At 46.9% G+C, this 17,845-nt stretch overlaps 1 protein-coding gene across 1 annotated transcript in view; it reads right to left on the reverse strand.

Moving 5' to 3' along the window:
• KMT2A (lysine methyltransferase 2A) overlaps positions 1-17,845 on the reverse strand; it is a 41,416-nt gene that overhangs the window by 12,988 nt on the left and 10,583 nt on the right. The window contains exons 3-26 of the mRNA XM_057428220.1: positions 14,780-17,448; positions 14,169-14,346; positions 13,534-13,768; positions 12,562-12,626; positions 12,051-12,422; positions 11,362-11,435; positions 10,579-10,707; positions 9,625-9,738; positions 8,284-8,430; positions 8,011-8,106; positions 7,088-7,208; positions 6,382-6,495; positions 5,855-6,039; positions 5,170-5,343; positions 4,243-4,353; positions 3,947-4,020; positions 3,242-3,435; positions 2,751-2,857; positions 2,485-2,622; positions 1,589-1,747; positions 1,181-1,298; positions 1,019-1,097; positions 618-778; positions 337-522 (exon numbers count right to left, since the gene is read on the reverse strand). Of these exons, the coding sequence (XP_057284203.1) occupies positions 337-522; positions 618-778; positions 1,019-1,097; positions 1,181-1,298; positions 1,589-1,747; positions 2,485-2,622; positions 2,751-2,857; positions 3,242-3,435; positions 3,947-4,020; positions 4,243-4,353; positions 5,170-5,343; positions 5,855-6,039; positions 6,382-6,495; positions 7,088-7,208; positions 8,011-8,106; positions 8,284-8,430; positions 9,625-9,738; positions 10,579-10,707; positions 11,362-11,435; positions 12,051-12,422; positions 12,562-12,626; positions 13,534-13,768; positions 14,169-14,346; positions 14,780-17,448 (6,000 nt within the window). The remainder of the gene's footprint in view (positions 1-336; positions 523-617; positions 779-1,018; positions 1,098-1,180; positions 1,299-1,588; positions 1,748-2,484; positions 2,623-2,750; positions 2,858-3,241; positions 3,436-3,946; positions 4,021-4,242; positions 4,354-5,169; positions 5,344-5,854; positions 6,040-6,381; positions 6,496-7,087; positions 7,209-8,010; positions 8,107-8,283; positions 8,431-9,624; positions 9,739-10,578; positions 10,708-11,361; positions 11,436-12,050; positions 12,423-12,561; positions 12,627-13,533; positions 13,769-14,168; positions 14,347-14,779; positions 17,449-17,845) is intronic.

Below are 17,845 nucleotides of genomic sequence, written 5' to 3' on the forward strand. Positions count from 1 at the left end.
TCCAACTCTGTCTAGAAAAATACCAACTGAGATGAGAAAGTCCCTAACCTGTACTAAAGGTCTTCTGCAGTGCTGCTACTGTACTGCCCACACACAGCTTTCTTCATCCCAGTTTTTGGTTCAGTCATACATTTCTCAACAGGCCATCTCTACTCTCTATTTTCAGAGCTTTCCTTCCCTCAACCCTGCTGCCACGGCACTGTTTTCTCTAGAAGCAGAAAACTAAACACATACTGAAGGAAGCTATAAAAGACAGGAACCAAACCAGAATTATTTCCAAACAAATAAAAGAAACCTCCCCAAAACCAAAGGCCAAATTCAAAACACTTGAAGTACCTGCAGAGGGTAATGGCCTTGAGCCGGGAGACCTCTGTGCGGATGGGTAAGTTGGTGTCCTGATCCTAGGACCCTTCGAGAGCAGTGGATAGTAACAGGAACTAGAGGTCTGAGAATGCAAGGGACGGTCTGGTGATGGTGGGTTTGCAATTTCAGGTGTATTTTGGCTCTCTTTAGGTAGAGTTTCTGTTGTTGTATAAGAGAAACAGTGGTATAAGCTATCGCTGAACCCTAAAAGCTGCGATCTGATAAAGTACTTTTGGGAAGTCTTAAAAGATTACCTGTAAGGGGAACTGGGCTATGGGCAATTGTTCTGTTATCATCATGCTCTACAGTGCTGTTGATGTCAGGTTCTACGACTGGTGGTCGGCACTCCATGATCTTGCAGGTATACACACAGCGCTTCCTGGCATCTGTTGTGCTCCAGTACACCCTGGAGCACCTGGAAGATAATTCCAACATAAACAAATTTACTCAACAGTTAAGCAAATCTCATCATTCCTGTGTTACGTTTTCAGTTTCTCAAAGGCTTCCTGGCACAACGTGCTGCACACCCAGTTTAGCTGCAAGATTCCCAAACAGCAGAGGAAAGCTACAGACCATTTCAACTGATGCTACTTCAGTGCTGGTTTGGCATCTAACATACTAAGAGACATCTAATCATGAAGCAACTCATACTTACTGATAGCCGATGGGAAACAACTTATCCTCACAGTCTGAGAGGTCATTCAGAATTCCTAAACAGTCTATCGTCATTGAACCTGAGCAGAAAGAGGAACAGAAGAGGCTGACAACCAGATTCCAGCACCAAAAGTGGATTACGTATGCAGAGAGTGGATCTTACCGATCATCATGTGGATGTTCTCTGGTTCCAAGCCACTGAGAAATTTTCTTCTCAAACTGATCCCTTCAAAGTCCACAAAGACTCTCCTAAGAACTTCAAACCCATTCTCAGGAACCACCTGGAAGAAAGATCCACAAAACTAGCTGTTATTTTTAAAGGAACCGCCACATGTACGCTACATAGCCTGTCTTACTCAAGCCTCAGTTTGGTCTTTAGGTTTTTCAGCTGCCACACAGTGTCACCTGCCAAACCTCTCCATGCCAGCCCTATCACTGACTTCTTTTTAGCAGCACTGTGGTCAGGCCATTGTTAGGAAGGAACACGTTCAACATTAACTTCTAAAGAGCGCTGACAGTTACAGGCCTACCCCACCTTCAGACAAGGCAGGGGGTAAAAGAAGAATCTCACCTCTCCTTTAATCAGGTCACGATGCCTCTGGCAGTAAACTTTCTTATCGTCCAGAAAGACGCAGTTCTTGGCTCGTGAGCACATGAAATGGTAGTTACTCGTACAGGAAGTGAGGCAGCAGCCTACTGTGGCGCCCGACTTCTGGCAGAACTCACATCTCTACAAAAGCAAAATAAAGAAGAGTTGACAATTAATCTTCTTTACACCCAGGCTACCATTACCGTTGTCAGTTGGGGTTTTGGCACAGAGAGGAGTTTAGAGTAATGCCTGACCTCCCACTTCACTGCCATATCCGTGACTCACATGGATGAGCGAGACATGGAGGAGGAGGCGAGAGGAAGAAGATCCCTCACACACAACAACTTTTGCATTTGCAGACTGCTTCCTCCAGGCCCCAGGCTTCCTTGCTTGTACTCCATATCCAGGTGCCATATTTGCAAGTTTCACTGATTCATGCGACAATTATTTCTCCTGCACAGAGTACTTCCCAAGTGGGCAGCATACTAAGAGCAGTCCAATTCCATCCCTTATGCTGTTTTAATGAACATTTAGCACCAACTGATGCAATAGTAAAACAAAATTTGGACAAACTAATTTCTAGCTGTGCTTCCAGTCTCATTTTGCTCTCCTGGAAAGTAACCATCAACCAATTCACAACAGGAAGATTAGTTTGCTTCCCAAGACTGCGTGGCAGTTCAGAAAACAGGAGCCACTGTCCCTTTAGCAGTACTTAACAGAGTAGCTACATGCAAGCTCCATGTCAACATCTTTCATGTATACTCAAAGGTGAAAATGCTCCTTGATATACAATACACACAAGGAATCTTTTAGCTGGGTTCGTGTCTTTATTCTGTGTGACTGTGAAGCTTAACCAAGCATTCTTCCCTTATACCCACCAGCTGCTTTCCTCGGATCACAGCCATGTGCACGTTCTTCAGAGAACCATCATCATCTTCAAATACCTCTGCTGACCATAAAGCACAGTTCACATGTGTCCATTCATTTTGGCCAATGTAGAGAAGGCGTCCAGCATCCTAAAGAACAGAAGGAAAAGTTCTTTTTGAATGTTCCAAGAGACACACCAAGGCACAAGCAGCATCTGGCCTACCCACGGTAGTGCTTAAATGAGCTCCCATTACACAGGCATGGGCAAGGTACTCACGTTAGCGCTGTCATCGCCATATTTCAGGCACAATGCACACTGCCTGTTGTCTTCTACATCTGGAGGTGGGTTAAGCTCAGGACTATCCTCTCGGCTTCTGTCAGAGCCTTACGGTTAAAAGAGAGAACACTGTTTATTCTTGAAAGCCAGGGAGGCAAAAATTCATCTGGAAAGACTGTCAGTAAGAGAACAGGGTGGAGGAGCCAAACAGTAGCCTCAAGCTGTCAAACAGCCAGCTTGTCAAGCAAGGCAAGGCACACACCAGGCTCTACACAGCCCTTCGCTGGGGGAAGCGAGGCAAGTGTGTCTGGGCTCAAGCTCAGCTCAGAAACATGGCATGTGTAACAGTCTCTGAGCGACTTCAGGTCACAGAGGTCTCCAGAATCCTTCAGTCACATACAGAACTAGTACCACCCTCGCTTTACTACTAGGAGGTTTGGAACGAAGCCCTCTGGGTTTGGGACTAACAGTGCTGCAATCTGTTTTCTTACTAGAGATAGGTGGCGTAGGAGGATGCAGAGGAGTGGGTGAATCTGGCTCTCCAGGCCCTTTGGGTTTTGGAGCAGGGATGATCTTCTTCATCAGAGGGGGCTGCTCAGTGCGGTTGTTCTCTTCACGCTCCTGCCACTGAGCGTAATTGTGGTCAAGTGAAGGCGGCAGAACTGCGTTGGGCAACATACCACTGCTGAAAAGCAACAGGAGCAGCTGTCAGACCTGACTACACCAGAGGACCTTGGGCCCTGGCTAGCAGCACCATTGACATTCAGTCCACAGTAACAACCCCTTTAAACTACTCCCAGTCCCTGCATGCTCTCAACAAAGGCCACAACACTCACATTTGAAGGTTTGTGATGTAGCTGGCTGTTTCTTTTGAGGGTAACAGATGCAGAAGGAGGGCCACACTAAATGGGAGTGAGGAGGAGGAGGGGGAAGGAAAGACAGGACTGACAAGCCAACAGACAACACATCTAGATCTAAGTAGTGGTTTTGGTTACTCTGCTTTAGAACAAGGAAGTGCATACAAAACCTGGGGATGGGATTACTGTTTAACAACTTAAAACCAAAACAAAACAAAACAAAAAAAAAAGGGGAAAAGGAAAAAGAGAAACAGAAAACCCAACCGTCTTGTGATACTTTTTGCTTAGACAGCTGGCAAACCGCAGGGTGCCACAGTTAGAGGCAGAACAATTACTTACTTGCTTGTTACTTTATTTGGCTCCCAAAATCTGGACTTTTTTACACTGAACCATGGAAAAACACGTTCCATTTGCTGAAGGAAAACAACACTCTGTTAGAAACGTTATACAACATACCAAAAATTCAAAGACATTCAGGCAAGATCTATTCTAAATGCACAACCAGTAAGATTTCATTAACATCAACAACTCTGACAATGTATTATTTTCTTCCTGGAAATACCCAAGCAATACCAAGCATGACGGACCCTTTGGATTCCAACAGCAACAAGCAGTAGTATGAAAGTCCAGCTCACCCGGATGAAGAAGGACTTGACCATGCTATTGGCTTTCTTCACTTCTGGCTGCCCTCCATCGGAGTTAATAGCCGCTTGAATGATCTTCACAATATCATCACTGAAATCCAACTGTAAGAAAGCCCCAGCATTTCGTATCAACAGGATGTCTCTTGCACAGCTACACCACCCACTTGCTTTTTAAGGCATCAAGCGAGCATCCAGATGACTGGAAGACTGAACCAGAGCATTGACTTAAAGCAGAGAAAGGATTTAGCTGTAAAGAAATGAGCAGTCCTTTCTTCATTTGCACCCTGGCTGCAGAACTGCTACACCCACCACTGTTCACTTCTTCCTTCTACCAGGACATGACTGCTGAGTAGTTTTAAACCAGCTAAGCTGGCTAACTCACAAGGACTTGGCTAAAACCTGGCTACAGCATGTCTGCCCAGTGCTTTGCAATATACATTTCTCCTCAGGATTATGGGCTCCATAGGGAAAAAAAGAGGAAAAAGCTGTTCCCTACAAAGAGAACTGGTCCAGTCAATGCTAGTGTTGTGTATAAATGACCCCTAAAGAGATCACCCCTGCATAGATCAAGTATCAGTTTGCAGATAACTGAATGTTCTTGGAGTTACCTGACTAGGCCTTCAGCTAGAACTCGCACATGAAGGATACTCCATCCTGTTTACATCAACACCTGACTAAGAGCTAAAGGGATTTAACCAAGTGCTGCTGCTGGTTAGAGTGACCCATGCAGCAGTGCAAATTCTATGTCTTTGAACCGACGTTAACACGAGCACCAGTCAGAGTAATTTTTAGCAGCACATTCACCTGTTTCCTTGTTCATAAAGAAAAGGCTTAAGCATGCTCAATTCTAAACACCATGGGTCATAAAACCATTCACAGGCTCTGTCATTTGAGGGGAACACAAAACCTTTGACATACCACAGAAATGTAACTTCCTTGATCCATTTTTCTTTTCACTCCTTCCAGATCCAGAGGTTGCTGCTCCTCCTGTTTACTGACTTCTGTTAGGACAGGAGGGTCGGGACCTTCAGGAGAGCTTCTGGACGGGATACTCTCTTCTGTCTCGGGGTTTAAATCGGGTGGTTTTGCTGCCTGTTAACATCAGCAAACAGACAGAGGGACTTCGGCTACTGAAGTGTGGCTGCTATTCGTGACATACTCCCAGGCACACTTATGGGCTCAGAGATTCTCACTAACATGAAAGAAAGGAGACTCAACTTCTGAATAAAGGGACAAAAATGAAAGGGTCTTAACCTTTCTGCTGCTGCCCTGCAAGGCACACAGCAGGACAGAGTGATCAGCTATCAGGATCAGACTCATCTTTCAGAATTCTTACTTCTGAGTATGTATTTCAAAACTAAGATCCCATTTATCTGTCAACAAAACACCATCACAGAGATAAATCCTCCCTATTTTTAACTCTTAGCCTCACAAATTGTACTGTGGGTACCCACTCCTTTGTCTCCATAGGAACGAAGAAAAGAAAGAAAACAAAACTCGCAGTCTGTGTCATTCCAAGTCCACTAAAGGCAGTGAGATGTACAGTGATGCCAGGCAATGCTTCAGGCCAAGAAGATGTGAAGGGCCGTGAGGCTCCCCTTACCTGCCGATAGCGCAGCAAGTGGCTGGTAGTTCTGGAATTCAAGAGGGCTGTTAAAACCTGCCGTAGGGAAACCTGCAGCTCCTTCTCCAGCGCCAGCCGCCACTCCGCAGGATGGTGCTCTGTGCAGTTAATGCAGGTGTACGCTACGCTCTCCGGCAAGTTTGAGAGTATCTCATACATTTCATCTGGCGATAAGGAAAGGTAAAATAACAATCTGAACTACTTTACTGAAAGACAGCTACAGGGAAAACCCCTTCTCTGCACTTACTACCTGAAACCCTTCCCACCTAACAAAAGCATCTTGTGTGCTGAGCAAAACTGTGCTTGATATGTAAGTCCTTCACCTTCAGGACACTACTAGTATTAGTCCTGGTTTACCTGTAGCCACTCTACAGATGGTCTTGAGGTAGGTCACAACAGGTGAGGGTGCCGATATAACAGTCTAGCAGAAAGGTCCCAACATCGATCACTTTGGTCTACTCACTGCCCCATGTTCTTAGTGCCGAGGAGAAGAGGATTTGCCTTACCAGAGAGGTTTTCACATTTGGAATGCACCCAGCGGTCGCATTTCCCGCACTGCATCATCTTGCTCTCATAATCATCATCATCATAGCATTTGTCACAGAGAGGACAAAAATTTCCTGCCAACAAGAGGTGATGTTTATCAGGAGTTCAGCTGCCACACATGTCTGTTAAAGGCTACGTGGTTATTTACTAGTGTGCCAAAGAAGCAGCTCTCAGCTGCCAAGACAGTTGCATCTGCTTTTACAACACTGCAAACAATAGCCACAAAAATAACCTTCTTGGAAGAATGCTTACTGCTCTAGAATATCATTACTGGGTACCCATTTTCTGAGATTGGAGAGCCTAACAAAATACTACATGCTGTTACCTTTACAGAGTAAAGCAAGAGCACAAAGGTGACATACAGGTGGAAAGAAATTAGGTGGAACAATCAAGATTTTCTCTTCTGAGCTTCTTCCCCAAAGAGCCCAGACCCTCCTGTGTACAAAGGCATCCTGTAAAGTAACTAACACAAGAAGGAACAACCACTTTACAACAGGAATTCTGTTACTCCTATTAAGTCAGGAGTCTTTAGGCCAGGTTCAGATCCTTTTTGCATTGTGAGCAACTCAGCTGCCCCGCAGCCCCTCTGCTTGCTCTGCACTGATGCTAACTCAAACCCGAGCACCCAACAAGGCTCCTGCTGTAAAGAACCCCAACTGTACATACCTTTAGCAAAGAGTTTGGCACAATCATGACACAGCGAGAAGTCGTGGGACCACTGCGCATCCCACCCTTTGCCTGGCGTTGTTGATCCGCAGCTCTTGCAGCGAACACATTTGGTGCATATCTGGAAAAGGAATGTTTGGCAAGAGTTACTTCTGTTACCCAGAACAGAAATATCCTTATGCTTTGGTCCTAAGGATACAATTCACTGTTTTTCTTACTTAATGAGTGCAGGGGACTTATACAGCAGCAGAAGCAGTTTCAAATACTGAAACTCCCACTAAAAAGATAAAGAGCTCCCTCTGTTTACAATAAGATGGTGATAATGCCACGAGAAAAAATGAAAATAAATCACAGTAGAGTTTTTCTGCCCTATTTGCACTGACAAAAATAACTCCTTTCCCTTCACGTAAACAGCACACATAGTTGTGCCATTTCTTCTGACCTGTCTTCTTATAACAGTTTTCCAGATCTGAGACTGTTGTACTACTACTACTAACACCTAGAACCTGTTAGCACTAAATACAAGTGCACTACAGGCACCTGTTCAGAACAAAAGCTCTAGAGACACAAACCAGTGCATTAATGCACATTGTCTCTCGCTACCAGTATCTGCTGGGAAGTCTGTTAACAAGGCAAACACTTTCATTCTAAAGAGCTTCTTCCATGTCCTAGGACTACGATCAGAAGAATTACCACAACTAAAAAAGGTGTCACCTCTTTAAAAAGTCCTGCTTGTTTGAGATCTTATCTACACGACACCTATTTCCCACCACCTATTTCCAAATGTACCTTCTGATGTAACAGGCACGTGCCTTTAAAAGTAAAGTGGCTGCATCAGAACAAGTCATGTGCAGAGCCCTGGCCCACAGCATTATGATCAGCCAACATGTGAATCACCCAGAAGGAAATAAAGAAACCCTCACCCAAACTTTCTTTTTCTTGGTGGGCTTTGTTGGGTAGTTTGGGCCCAGGCACTCCGGGTGATAGCTGTTTCGGCACTTGTTACACTCCAGCAACTGCTACAAGAAGGAGGAGAAAAAGCATTGGAGCAGAGACCCCTCAGAGGGGTGCAACCCCCTGCCTGCTTTTGGTTACAACTGATCCCCCGTCGGGGCAAGAGGAAGAAGCTGCCATAAAGCAACTCGTGCGTGTCCTGCCCAGCATGGCGTGGGGTCCCCGCCGGGGTTTGGGGGTACCTTGGTGGCCTGGTGCTGTCTCCCACACACGTGGCAGAACTTGCAGCGACGGCAGCACCAGTTCTCCAGCTGGTCCTCCAGGGGCCGCTCGCTCTCCTCTAAGCAGAACTTGTGGAAGGGCTCACAACAGACCTGACAATACACAAACTGCAAGGGGGGGAGAGGCAGGTTTTAGCAAGTCAGAAGCTGCCCGGAATTCCCAAACAAGCCCCCTCGTGCTCCAAACTACTTTGAATTCTGCTCTACAGCTGACACAACAAGGATTTCTACTGGCATATTTTAGGAGGGAAACTGTGTGTGTGTACTTCAGATCGCTCAAATACACGCTCGTCTACCCAGAGATTTGCCTCCTAGCAGCAAATGGGAGTCTGGAACACTTTATCAGTGTTCTGAGCATTGGCAAAGACCTACAGGGCTCTTCAGGATCTCCCTCCCTTGCTGTACCACAAGCCAACTGCACAAGAAGAAAATAGTGCAGAAGGAAGGGGCAATGCAGAGCAGAGAGACATCTCTCCCTCCATTCAGCTTAGGTGGCCCATTTGAAAGCTCTTTTAACTTCTATGTATAGCCCTACAAGGCTGGTCACATCACAGAAAGAACCATCCTTGAGGCAGGAACATGCCAGGCTCACAGAGGACACCAGAACAGTCTGTCCCCTTGAGCAGCCTGACTGAGAAGGAGAGGTTTCCATGACCCACTGGACCTCCATGGTCCTCAAGCATGTGCACGGATGTCCACATATATAGGACTCAACCCTCTTCCCCCCTAGGTACTGGGCACTCATAACCAAGCCTTTTCTCGAGCGTTACCATCACCTTCTGATGGTAGCTAGCCAGAAGATGTTGAGAAGCACCTATCTGTACCTGGAAATGCACTTAGCACATCTTACTGCGGCTCTTTGTGCAGCACCAGAATCTTTCCAGTCACATTTCAGTAACAGTTTGTGGCTCTCAGCAGATACAGACGTACCTGGGAAAGCCAACACCACCTGAAGCCCTCTAACATTACTGGTCAGCCTTTCTTATCTCAAGCGAAAAGCAAGCAAAGCCCCTGCTTTACATCAGATGTGGGATTCCAAATTAAGAGGAGATGTGGGTGCTCTCTGATGTGCTGCTACTCTATATGTACTACAATTCACCTCCAAAGTGAGCAGCTCAGAAACTGATTTTCAATACCTTGCATTTTAGCATCTTGTGACAAATTTTATAAGGACAGATTTACAGGTATTATTTTCATTTCTTGGGGATTAAAGTCACGATACTTTCTGTGTATGGCTGTATTTATGTCCGTAACAACACGGTGCTGTAACTAAGCGATTGACAGCAGAATGCAATGCTTTACCTCCACATGTCCACTGCTGGCACAGAGAAAACAGACCACCCTGGGAGTAATAGGTACCGAGGTGACGATGCCTAACCCACCCATCTCCCAAACATTCTCCACTTCACAGTCCTCCTGAAAGCACAAAAGGACACATCACCATGCAGAACAAGGCAATACAACATCAGTACAAAGTGCTCACACTGCTTTACACGCTCGGGGCCTGCAGTTAAGCGGCCTCCAACTGAAACCATTTCAGCTTTTGCCTTGGTCTACTTTAGAGTCCAACCTCGGTGCTGGTCTTGCCGAGAGAGCTCAGCAAAGCCCTAGCCTTCCCCTACGGAAAGCAAGCCTAAGGAACGAGACAAGGCTTTTCACGATTGCACAATTAGTACTGAAGGTGGAATTTCAGAAGAATTATACTTTATTAAAGCTCCATATTTTATAAAACACTTATGAGATCCCACTATAAGCTCCATTATCAACACTTATAGATGGACTGAAAAATTCTGATTAGGAAAATACGCACGTTTATTATTTCAACACTGTTGTTCAAAAAAGTACAGGATTTCTCATTTGAACCCCCAGATATACCCCAAATATCTTGAATTACAAGTTACTAACATTTCCCCAAATCTTGTTGGCTCAAGTTGTGGCAAGGTTTTATAGTTCCATCTTAATGGAATCATTCTTCATAAACCTCACATTCTCGCCCATCCTCACACATTGACAGTTAAGGTTTTAAAGCTTTAAGTCTCTCTTCGTCCAGTATTCTAATTATAAGGAAAACAAAAAGGCATAACCAGCTTCTAAGAATCAACCGAGTGACTTGTCCTGAAGGCTCCTATTTGCAGTTCTCTCTGAACGGAACCAGACACACACACTTAGAAGTCACTGCCAGCACTCTTGAGGGACTCTAGCTCCAGTGATTAGAGGCAGGTAACATTCAAAGACTTAAAACATTTTGTCCTCTACCTTGAAATCCACTCGGATTCTGTGGACTCCATCTGTAGGTGGCTTTTGCTTGGAACTGCTTCCGTTAGTCAGAGTGCTGAGCAAATTCAGCGTGCTGCTCTCTGGCTTGCTTATAGGAGGGGGCTTTTCCTAGTCAAGTAAAGGAGCCGGCGTTAATCCCAACCCTGAACGTCAGAACTCCACCAAAATCACATGAAATGCCGAAGATGATTCACAGACAAAACCCCCAAACCACCATGGAGTTCAGAGCGTGTGGAAGGTGCAAGTCACCGTTCTGCAAACCATGCTTGGGAGCATTCCACACGCAATTACGCAATTACATCTCTAATACAATTTGCTGCTTCTTCTCTAACATCATGTTGCTCTCTCAGCAGAGCATTGGCTTTTATTTTGCTGCAGTGGGGCAACTCTGGGCTCAATGAGTCCTTATGCGCTTCTCTCTCATATTTAAGTAAGACAATTCTTTTAGGGCTTGTTTGTTTGTGGGGTTTTTTTCCATAACAGAGTTGTTTCCAAGATGAAGGCAGCTCCATGTTCCATGGAGAAGTTAGCCTCCACCACAAAACATGCAAATCTTGGAGAACAAGTGAACGTCTGAACCGAATCTTAGGCATATGCTGGCTACTTTGGTATCTGCATCCTGCCACGAGGAGAAACCTAACATCTCTAAGTACAAAAATAATTAATCTGCACATGGGTTAAGTAATACCGTTCTATTTTCTAGAAAGACTGAAGTTCCAGGTCCCTGAAATGTACTGACTGGGTACAAAAAGCAGTATTCACCTTTTCTTTTGGTTTCTGTTTCACAGGGAAAGTTGGACGGGGAGCAATTTTTTTCTGTTTGCTTTGTTCTGTGCCTAGGAAGGGGGGAAAAATTATGAGTATTTCAAGCAACTAACAGCCACCTGTAGAGAAGAAAAGGGAAGAAAATCAGCTGGGTAACGTGCGAGGAATTTTAGAGCAGAATTTTTCCACCCCCTTCTGTGACTGCACCTCACCAACCACAGCTTGAGCAGTCTCCTTGAGGCATGAGAGGGAGTTTGCTCCACTAAAAGCCTGAAGCCAAGGGTGCCAAGGCACACAGGTCCCAGAGCTGCCTCGCTGATCACTGCTCAAGCTGCCCTGTGCTATGTGCCACAGCAGACTATGGGCTTGTAGCAAAAGCTTACATTCCTCTTGCTTCACATCCAGACTGTGAACAGCCAGCAGACCTAGTGTCAGTGACATATGCTTGGAGACTGCCCAGGCACGTGACTGCAAGCCCCAGTGAAGCTGGGCAGCTTTCTCTCTGCCCCAGCACACAGCGTAGCGCAATAAAAGGCAGCCAGATCTAAGCCACATTTCCAAAAGAACCTGCTGTAATTTCACCAGATCATCAAGCATTTCTCGGGTTTAAAAGCCAACAGCTTTTAGAGGCACCAATATTGTTACTTAACATGACTCAAGTATTGAGGAGAAACAGTCCCATTTACCTATTTCTGGCTGGGGAGTCTGCTTTTTCTTAGGCTCAGAAGTGGCAAGTTTAGGTGCTTCTTTTTTCAAAGGTCCTGAGCTGGGTGGCTGAGGAGGAGGGAGCGGCGCTGGCTGGGCTGTCTGCTTGCCAGTCTTTCTGGTTCCAGGCGCAGGGACCTGTTTGGGCTCTGGCACCGGAACGGAGGAATTCCCATCCTCATGCTTTTCCTCAGTGGGCTTACGGGCAGGCTCACTGCTCTTCCTTACCGCATTGTCTTCTCTCGATACGACACTCTGAGGAGTTGGTTTCTGTCCAGAGTCCAGCTGGTTCTTTCCAGAATGGCTTTCTTTCTTTTCATTTGTCTTCGACTTCTTCTCTTTCTTTTTTGCAGCTAGAAGAAGAAGCATCAATAAAGCAACACTGCCAAAATGGCACGACTTCAAATGATTTGCCACTTACTTAAAACAAAGCAAGTTAAGAGATGAAACTTTCTCTCTGGCGCTACACTCGAGCCAAGTCTTTCAGCCTACCTTTAGCTTGCTTCTGGAGATAGGCTTTGGAAGGCATCCACTGTAGATTCTGACATTTCCTCATTCTAAAAAGAAAGAGCATGCCAGGAAATCAGAAAAAGAACGCAGGCAGTGAGAGGGCAGTCTGTAAAAGCTCCATGTGAAAACTTGACAAAACCATTATCAATACACCCACTACTTTCTCCCAGGCAACTCCCCTGCCCTTCAAAGGTGTGTAAAGAAAATTCTTATTTTCTTCTGCGTTTTCCCTTTGGTTTCCCACACTCTCAACACGTGGTTTTGAAACCTCACCTGCAGCCTGGGCAAATCTGCTGCATTCTCATCTCACAGGTGAGCATTGCACAGTGATCCTCACAGCTATGCTGTGGAAACGGCTCTCATGCCACAGCAATCTCTAACGGTGCCACTTCAGCTGCTGCCTTTTCAGACAAGATTATCTTGTCTGTTAAGTCAATTTAATGTAGCAATTTGAAAAAGCAAAAGGTTCAGGCTAAGTGATACATGTGAAAACTGATAGAAGAAAATATGGACGGGCAGTATTGCTTAATGACATCCTCAGACACCTTTGTCATATCAAGTGTATGTACACCAGATAAACATCATCTTCAAAACATCAGCTCTACATGGATGCAATGTGGGAAAATGAGAGAGAAATACGTATGTCTGTGCTGCCTTCCCCCCAAAAACCCGCACTGCCTAATCAAAGTCACTGGTCTCACACCAAACGCTTTCCGTGCCATGCTAGTTCCCGTCAAGCTGGGAAGAATAAACCAGAAGTGAACTTTGGAAATAAGCACAACTTGAAGCGGGATCTTCAAAATGCCCTTGTTCACATTCCCCTGCTGTGATCCAGCCTCAGCCCAGGGCAAATTCACTCCAAGCCCATGCTCCAGGGTTCCCTGTCCCAAAGTACGCGTGGGCTCATCCCAGGCAGCACAGGGATGGGCTGAACTGTTTCTCAAACACACTTACTTGCAGCACTGCTTCTTTATGTTGCGCCCACCAAACTTGGGTTTGTCTAGACAGTTGGTACAGACACCGCAGTCCTCTGGAACCTGACAGCCCGAACACTGCCCACAGCGCCTCGAGCGTCGGCCCTTCTTCACCGGAGGTTCTTGTTGTGCCTTGTTCCGGGTAACTGGCTTAATTGGCTTGATCGGTGGAGCAAGAGGTTCAGCCTCTTCCGAGCCAGCTATCGATGACTTATCTGTCAAGAAAGTTGCTAGTGTAAAGTCACTGATGTCAAAGGATGTTCCAAGTGTCTAATTTGCTCATGGAATTTATTCCCTTAAGGGCAGGTACACCAGCAGAGCTACACAAGGGGCATGTGTGAGTGCAAGCACAAGCAAACATATGTACCTGTACATATGTACAGGCACACACGCCCCTCAGCAGAAGAGAAGTTTAGTGCAGAACACATTTATAACAGCTACCAATGGTAGACAGGATTCACCCTGTTTGAGCAGCACTGTAACAGTGAGCCCGGAACTCTGTAACACACTTTCCCTCCCTCCTTAACCATTCAAAGCAGTCCTTGGCTTAAGCAGTCAGCCAAAGCTGGCTTTGTATGAAGCCAGAGGTGAAGACTAAAAAAAACCCTAACTCACCATCATTCCCCATGGAAGACAGTATCTTCTCCCGCTCTTCCCACGGTAAGGCACTCAGAGTGGGCATGTCATCTGGGAAGACCGCTCGTTTGCGGCCCAGCGCAACAGCCGCTCTCCTGCAAACGTGTTTGATTCGTGGTCCTCGGACCGATGTTTCTGATGAATCGCTCTCTTGTCCCTAGAGTTCAGAACATGGGAACAGACAGCATCCCTGAGAAAGGCTGGGAAACACGTAACAAACTTCTAAACTACTGAAAAAAGAGTTCGTTTGTATCTTGCACTTAGCCAGAATCGGGGTAAAAAGAAGGACTCTCAGCCTCGTAAGCCTGGATGATCCCAGCGAGGATAAATTCAAAAGGACAAGAGGTTCTACTGAAAAAAGGACGGGGCTCCCTCCCCCAAGGTGACTACACAGCAGCTCCCTCTCCCCCTCAGCTTCTGCACAGGGTTTCTCGGTCTTGGGCCATTTGCCATCTGTTGCTCTAACAGCTGCCCAGCTCTGCACGTTAATTCTTCACACTTACGATGTGAAACCTACCGGTGACTTCCAGGGTGAGTGCAACTCAAGATGCACCCCAGCAAATAATAGAACAACTTGGAAAAGGGAATACCTGTGCTTTTGGCTGATCTGCTTGCTTGAGGGACTTGCTCTTCTCAATCTTGTAGAGCTGGGCTTTAGCCTTTTTCAGAAGACTGGCCACCCTCTTGTCAGTCATTGGCAGTTTGTCTGCTTGAGCCAACATAGAGCTGATGGAAGAAGCGGAATGTTTAACGGTGCTGGACGAAGGAGCAGAGAGACGCAGGGCTTTTTCCTTCTCCAAAGAGGGCATGGCAGGGCTGAGGTCCAGGTCCGACTTGTCTAACCCTCCTCTACCTTTCTTGGATGTTTTGGTTTTGCTGGCTGCTGCGTCGGCCAGTGCTGCAGCAGAAGCATCTGCCGCAGGGTCGAGTGCCGCAGACTTTTTCCGCCCCCCTGTTTTTTTGGCAGACGATGATGCTGCAACATCCTCACTGACAACTTTCTCTTTGGGCATTTTACCTACAGGGAACAAGGCAGAGCTACTCTGGATTTCTGACCCTTTCCTCCTTTTCTCCTTCCTTGACTCACGTTTGTTCTCCTTCTCTCTCTCTCGGTCTTTCTCTCTGCTCTTGTCCTTCTCCAGGCTTTTGTCAGCATCTTTATCTTTGGAGAGTTCCTCTGCCGCCCTGTCCTTGTTCCTGCCTCTCTCCGTCTGGGGACTTGACGTGAACCAGGGGAAGAGAGGAGCAGGGCTGCTGGAAGAGAAGGGCTCTGCCGGAGTGCTCGTCTGCTTCCTTGGTCTCTGGCTTCTTTCTGCTGATTCCCCAGCCGGCGTTAGGGAATGGGAAGGAAAAGTGAAAGTTGAATTTAAGGCACTAGTGGCAAGAGAACTAACAGAAATGCTCGTTAATGAGGAAGAGACAGAAGACTGGGGGGTGAGCGTTGTCAGGTCAGAGGTACTAAGTCTCCCGCTTCTTGTTCTCATGGAGTGCGAAGGAGATCTGGGTTCCGAGCGGATGGGGCTGAACACTCTCCTCTTCCGCTTCCGAGAGGAGACACCTGTGGCAGAGGCCCCTGCAGTGGTGCGACCGACCGATGAGGGCAGAGTGACAGATTCAAAGATCCTGGAGTGGGCCTCGCTCGGCGTGAACCTGGGTGCTCTCAGCAGAGGACTTCTCTTGTGCATGTCAAACCTCGCTCCAGACTGAAGAGAGAAGAGGCGTGCTGGAGCCGTCGCACCAGGGGTTGAGAAACCAGAAGCAAAGCCGACGTCCTCTGGTGTCAGTGGCGGGGGCCTGAAGTTATCGAATATCGGTTTGCGAATAAGACCCTCTTTGGCATATTTTGCTGAGGAGAAGTACTGTGGTTCCGAACGGGAATGCTTCAGGGAGGTCCACCTAAACGTCGGCTCTCGCAGAATTGACTTACGTTTCTCTTGCATCGGCGCGGCAGAAGCGGGAAGGAAGGGGGAGGCCAATGGTATGGTGGGAGGCATCAGCCAGGGGGTATGGTCCGAGATGCTGGAAGCAGGCTGCAGTGGTGGCGGGGGAGTGAGCAGGGGGGGAGGAGGAGAGGAGGAGGACTGCTGCTGTGGCACGCTGGGCAAGGCCGACAGCTTTTTAGTAGTCCTCTGGCCAAAACTTCTCTCTGTTATCGAAAACCTCCTGTTTCTCCTATCACCGTTATCATTTTCGGGGGACTGAGAAACAGGCAGCGGCGTGTGGACCTCTGGAGTGTTGCTCCGCTCCTCAGAAAGCGTTTGCAGCTCCTCGGAAGCCTGAGAGTCTGTTGATGTGTCCACGCTGGGGCTGCTGGATCGTGAGGAGTCTGAAGACATCTGGGACGAATGCTGGGAGGCGGCGCTGGACTTCTCGCTGGAGCCGCAAGACGTGGCACTGAACCTGCTGTTGGGTGTAGATTCCAGTCTGGATATCTTAATGGGAGGATCGTAGTCTTCATCCTCAATAAATCGCTTGGGTGTTTTGATAATCCGTGAAGAGATCGCACTCACAACTGGCATGATGAACTGGCGGATGTTCTTGAGCTGGGTTCTGCCCTTCCTGCCCTGCAGTTTGGCTGCCTCTTTCTCAATCTTCTTCTGTGCCCCCTTTTTAGCCCTCTGCAAAAGCTGCTTCGCAATCGTGGCATCCGTCCTTTTGGTGGAAGGTATAATCCTAACGGGCTTAATCCTGCGTGGACTCTGCCTGACAGCCGTCTTCTCCTCCTTGGTAAGAGGTGGTGTGCCATCCTTTTCCTTGCGAATCCTCTGGGGCTTCTCCAGCTGTGAGTTCATGACCAAGGTGGAGGACATCTTCAAACGCTCAGAGGACGGCGGGCGGCCCCTCCTGCGCACGATCTGAACGCTCTTCCTCCCAATCTGAAGTTTCGCCCCAGGCTTAAATTTAGATTTCAGTGGGGAGAGTTTACTAGTTCTTAACTTCTTGATCTTTGTTGCTTGCTGAAATGTAGTGGATGGTGACCTTTTGATTTTCTTCAGACTCTCTTTTTCCTCTTTGCTGCCCTTCTGAATGTCCGACGCGTCCTTTACTTGTGACAATTTGAACTTCACACTTGTAAGCGTTGGAGGTCTTCCTCGCCTTTTTTCCCCACTCTTCAACTCCTTCTTCTTGACTTTCTCCATAGATGTGGTTTCAGACTTGCTTGAAGGGGAACACACTGATGATGAGTCTGACAGCACAGCTGAACTCCGGTCAGAACTGCTCCGGGGCCTCCCACGAGGCTTGCGGGGACTGGATTTAACTGGGAGGGAAGCAGAGAATGCAGAGAATACGTTAAACTGCCCAAGAGTCGGATCAGCATCACTCACGTCACACTGGACTCAGTGTCAGTCACACTGCTGTATGAGTTGCAGTTTTATCAATACATGTGAAGAGCACAATCCAACAAAGTTGGAAGCAAGGTTTCCCAACAAACCTCTCTGCCTTTTCACAAAGCTATGTGTGCAATAGCACAAACCTACTCTCAACCTGATGTTGAAAGAGAACAATAATTCCCAAGGGCATGTGCCATCTTTCAAACACATTAAAAGATATTTTTTTTGTTCTTTTTTTTTTAAGCAGATCACAGCTAGCTGGAGGGGAAAAAAAAAAATCCTTCTCCTCTAGTACCATCCATCTGCACTGCTGAGAGATGGGTC

This window comes from Pezoporus wallicus, unplaced genomic scaffold (genome assembly GCF_028554395.1).
Source record: "Pezoporus wallicus isolate ANWC-B61680 ecotype Strahan unplaced genomic scaffold, APGP_CSIRO_Pwel_v1 contig_7819, whole genome shotgun sequence".
Taxonomy (NCBI): domain Eukaryota; kingdom Metazoa; phylum Chordata; class Aves; order Psittaciformes; family Psittacidae; genus Pezoporus; species Pezoporus wallicus.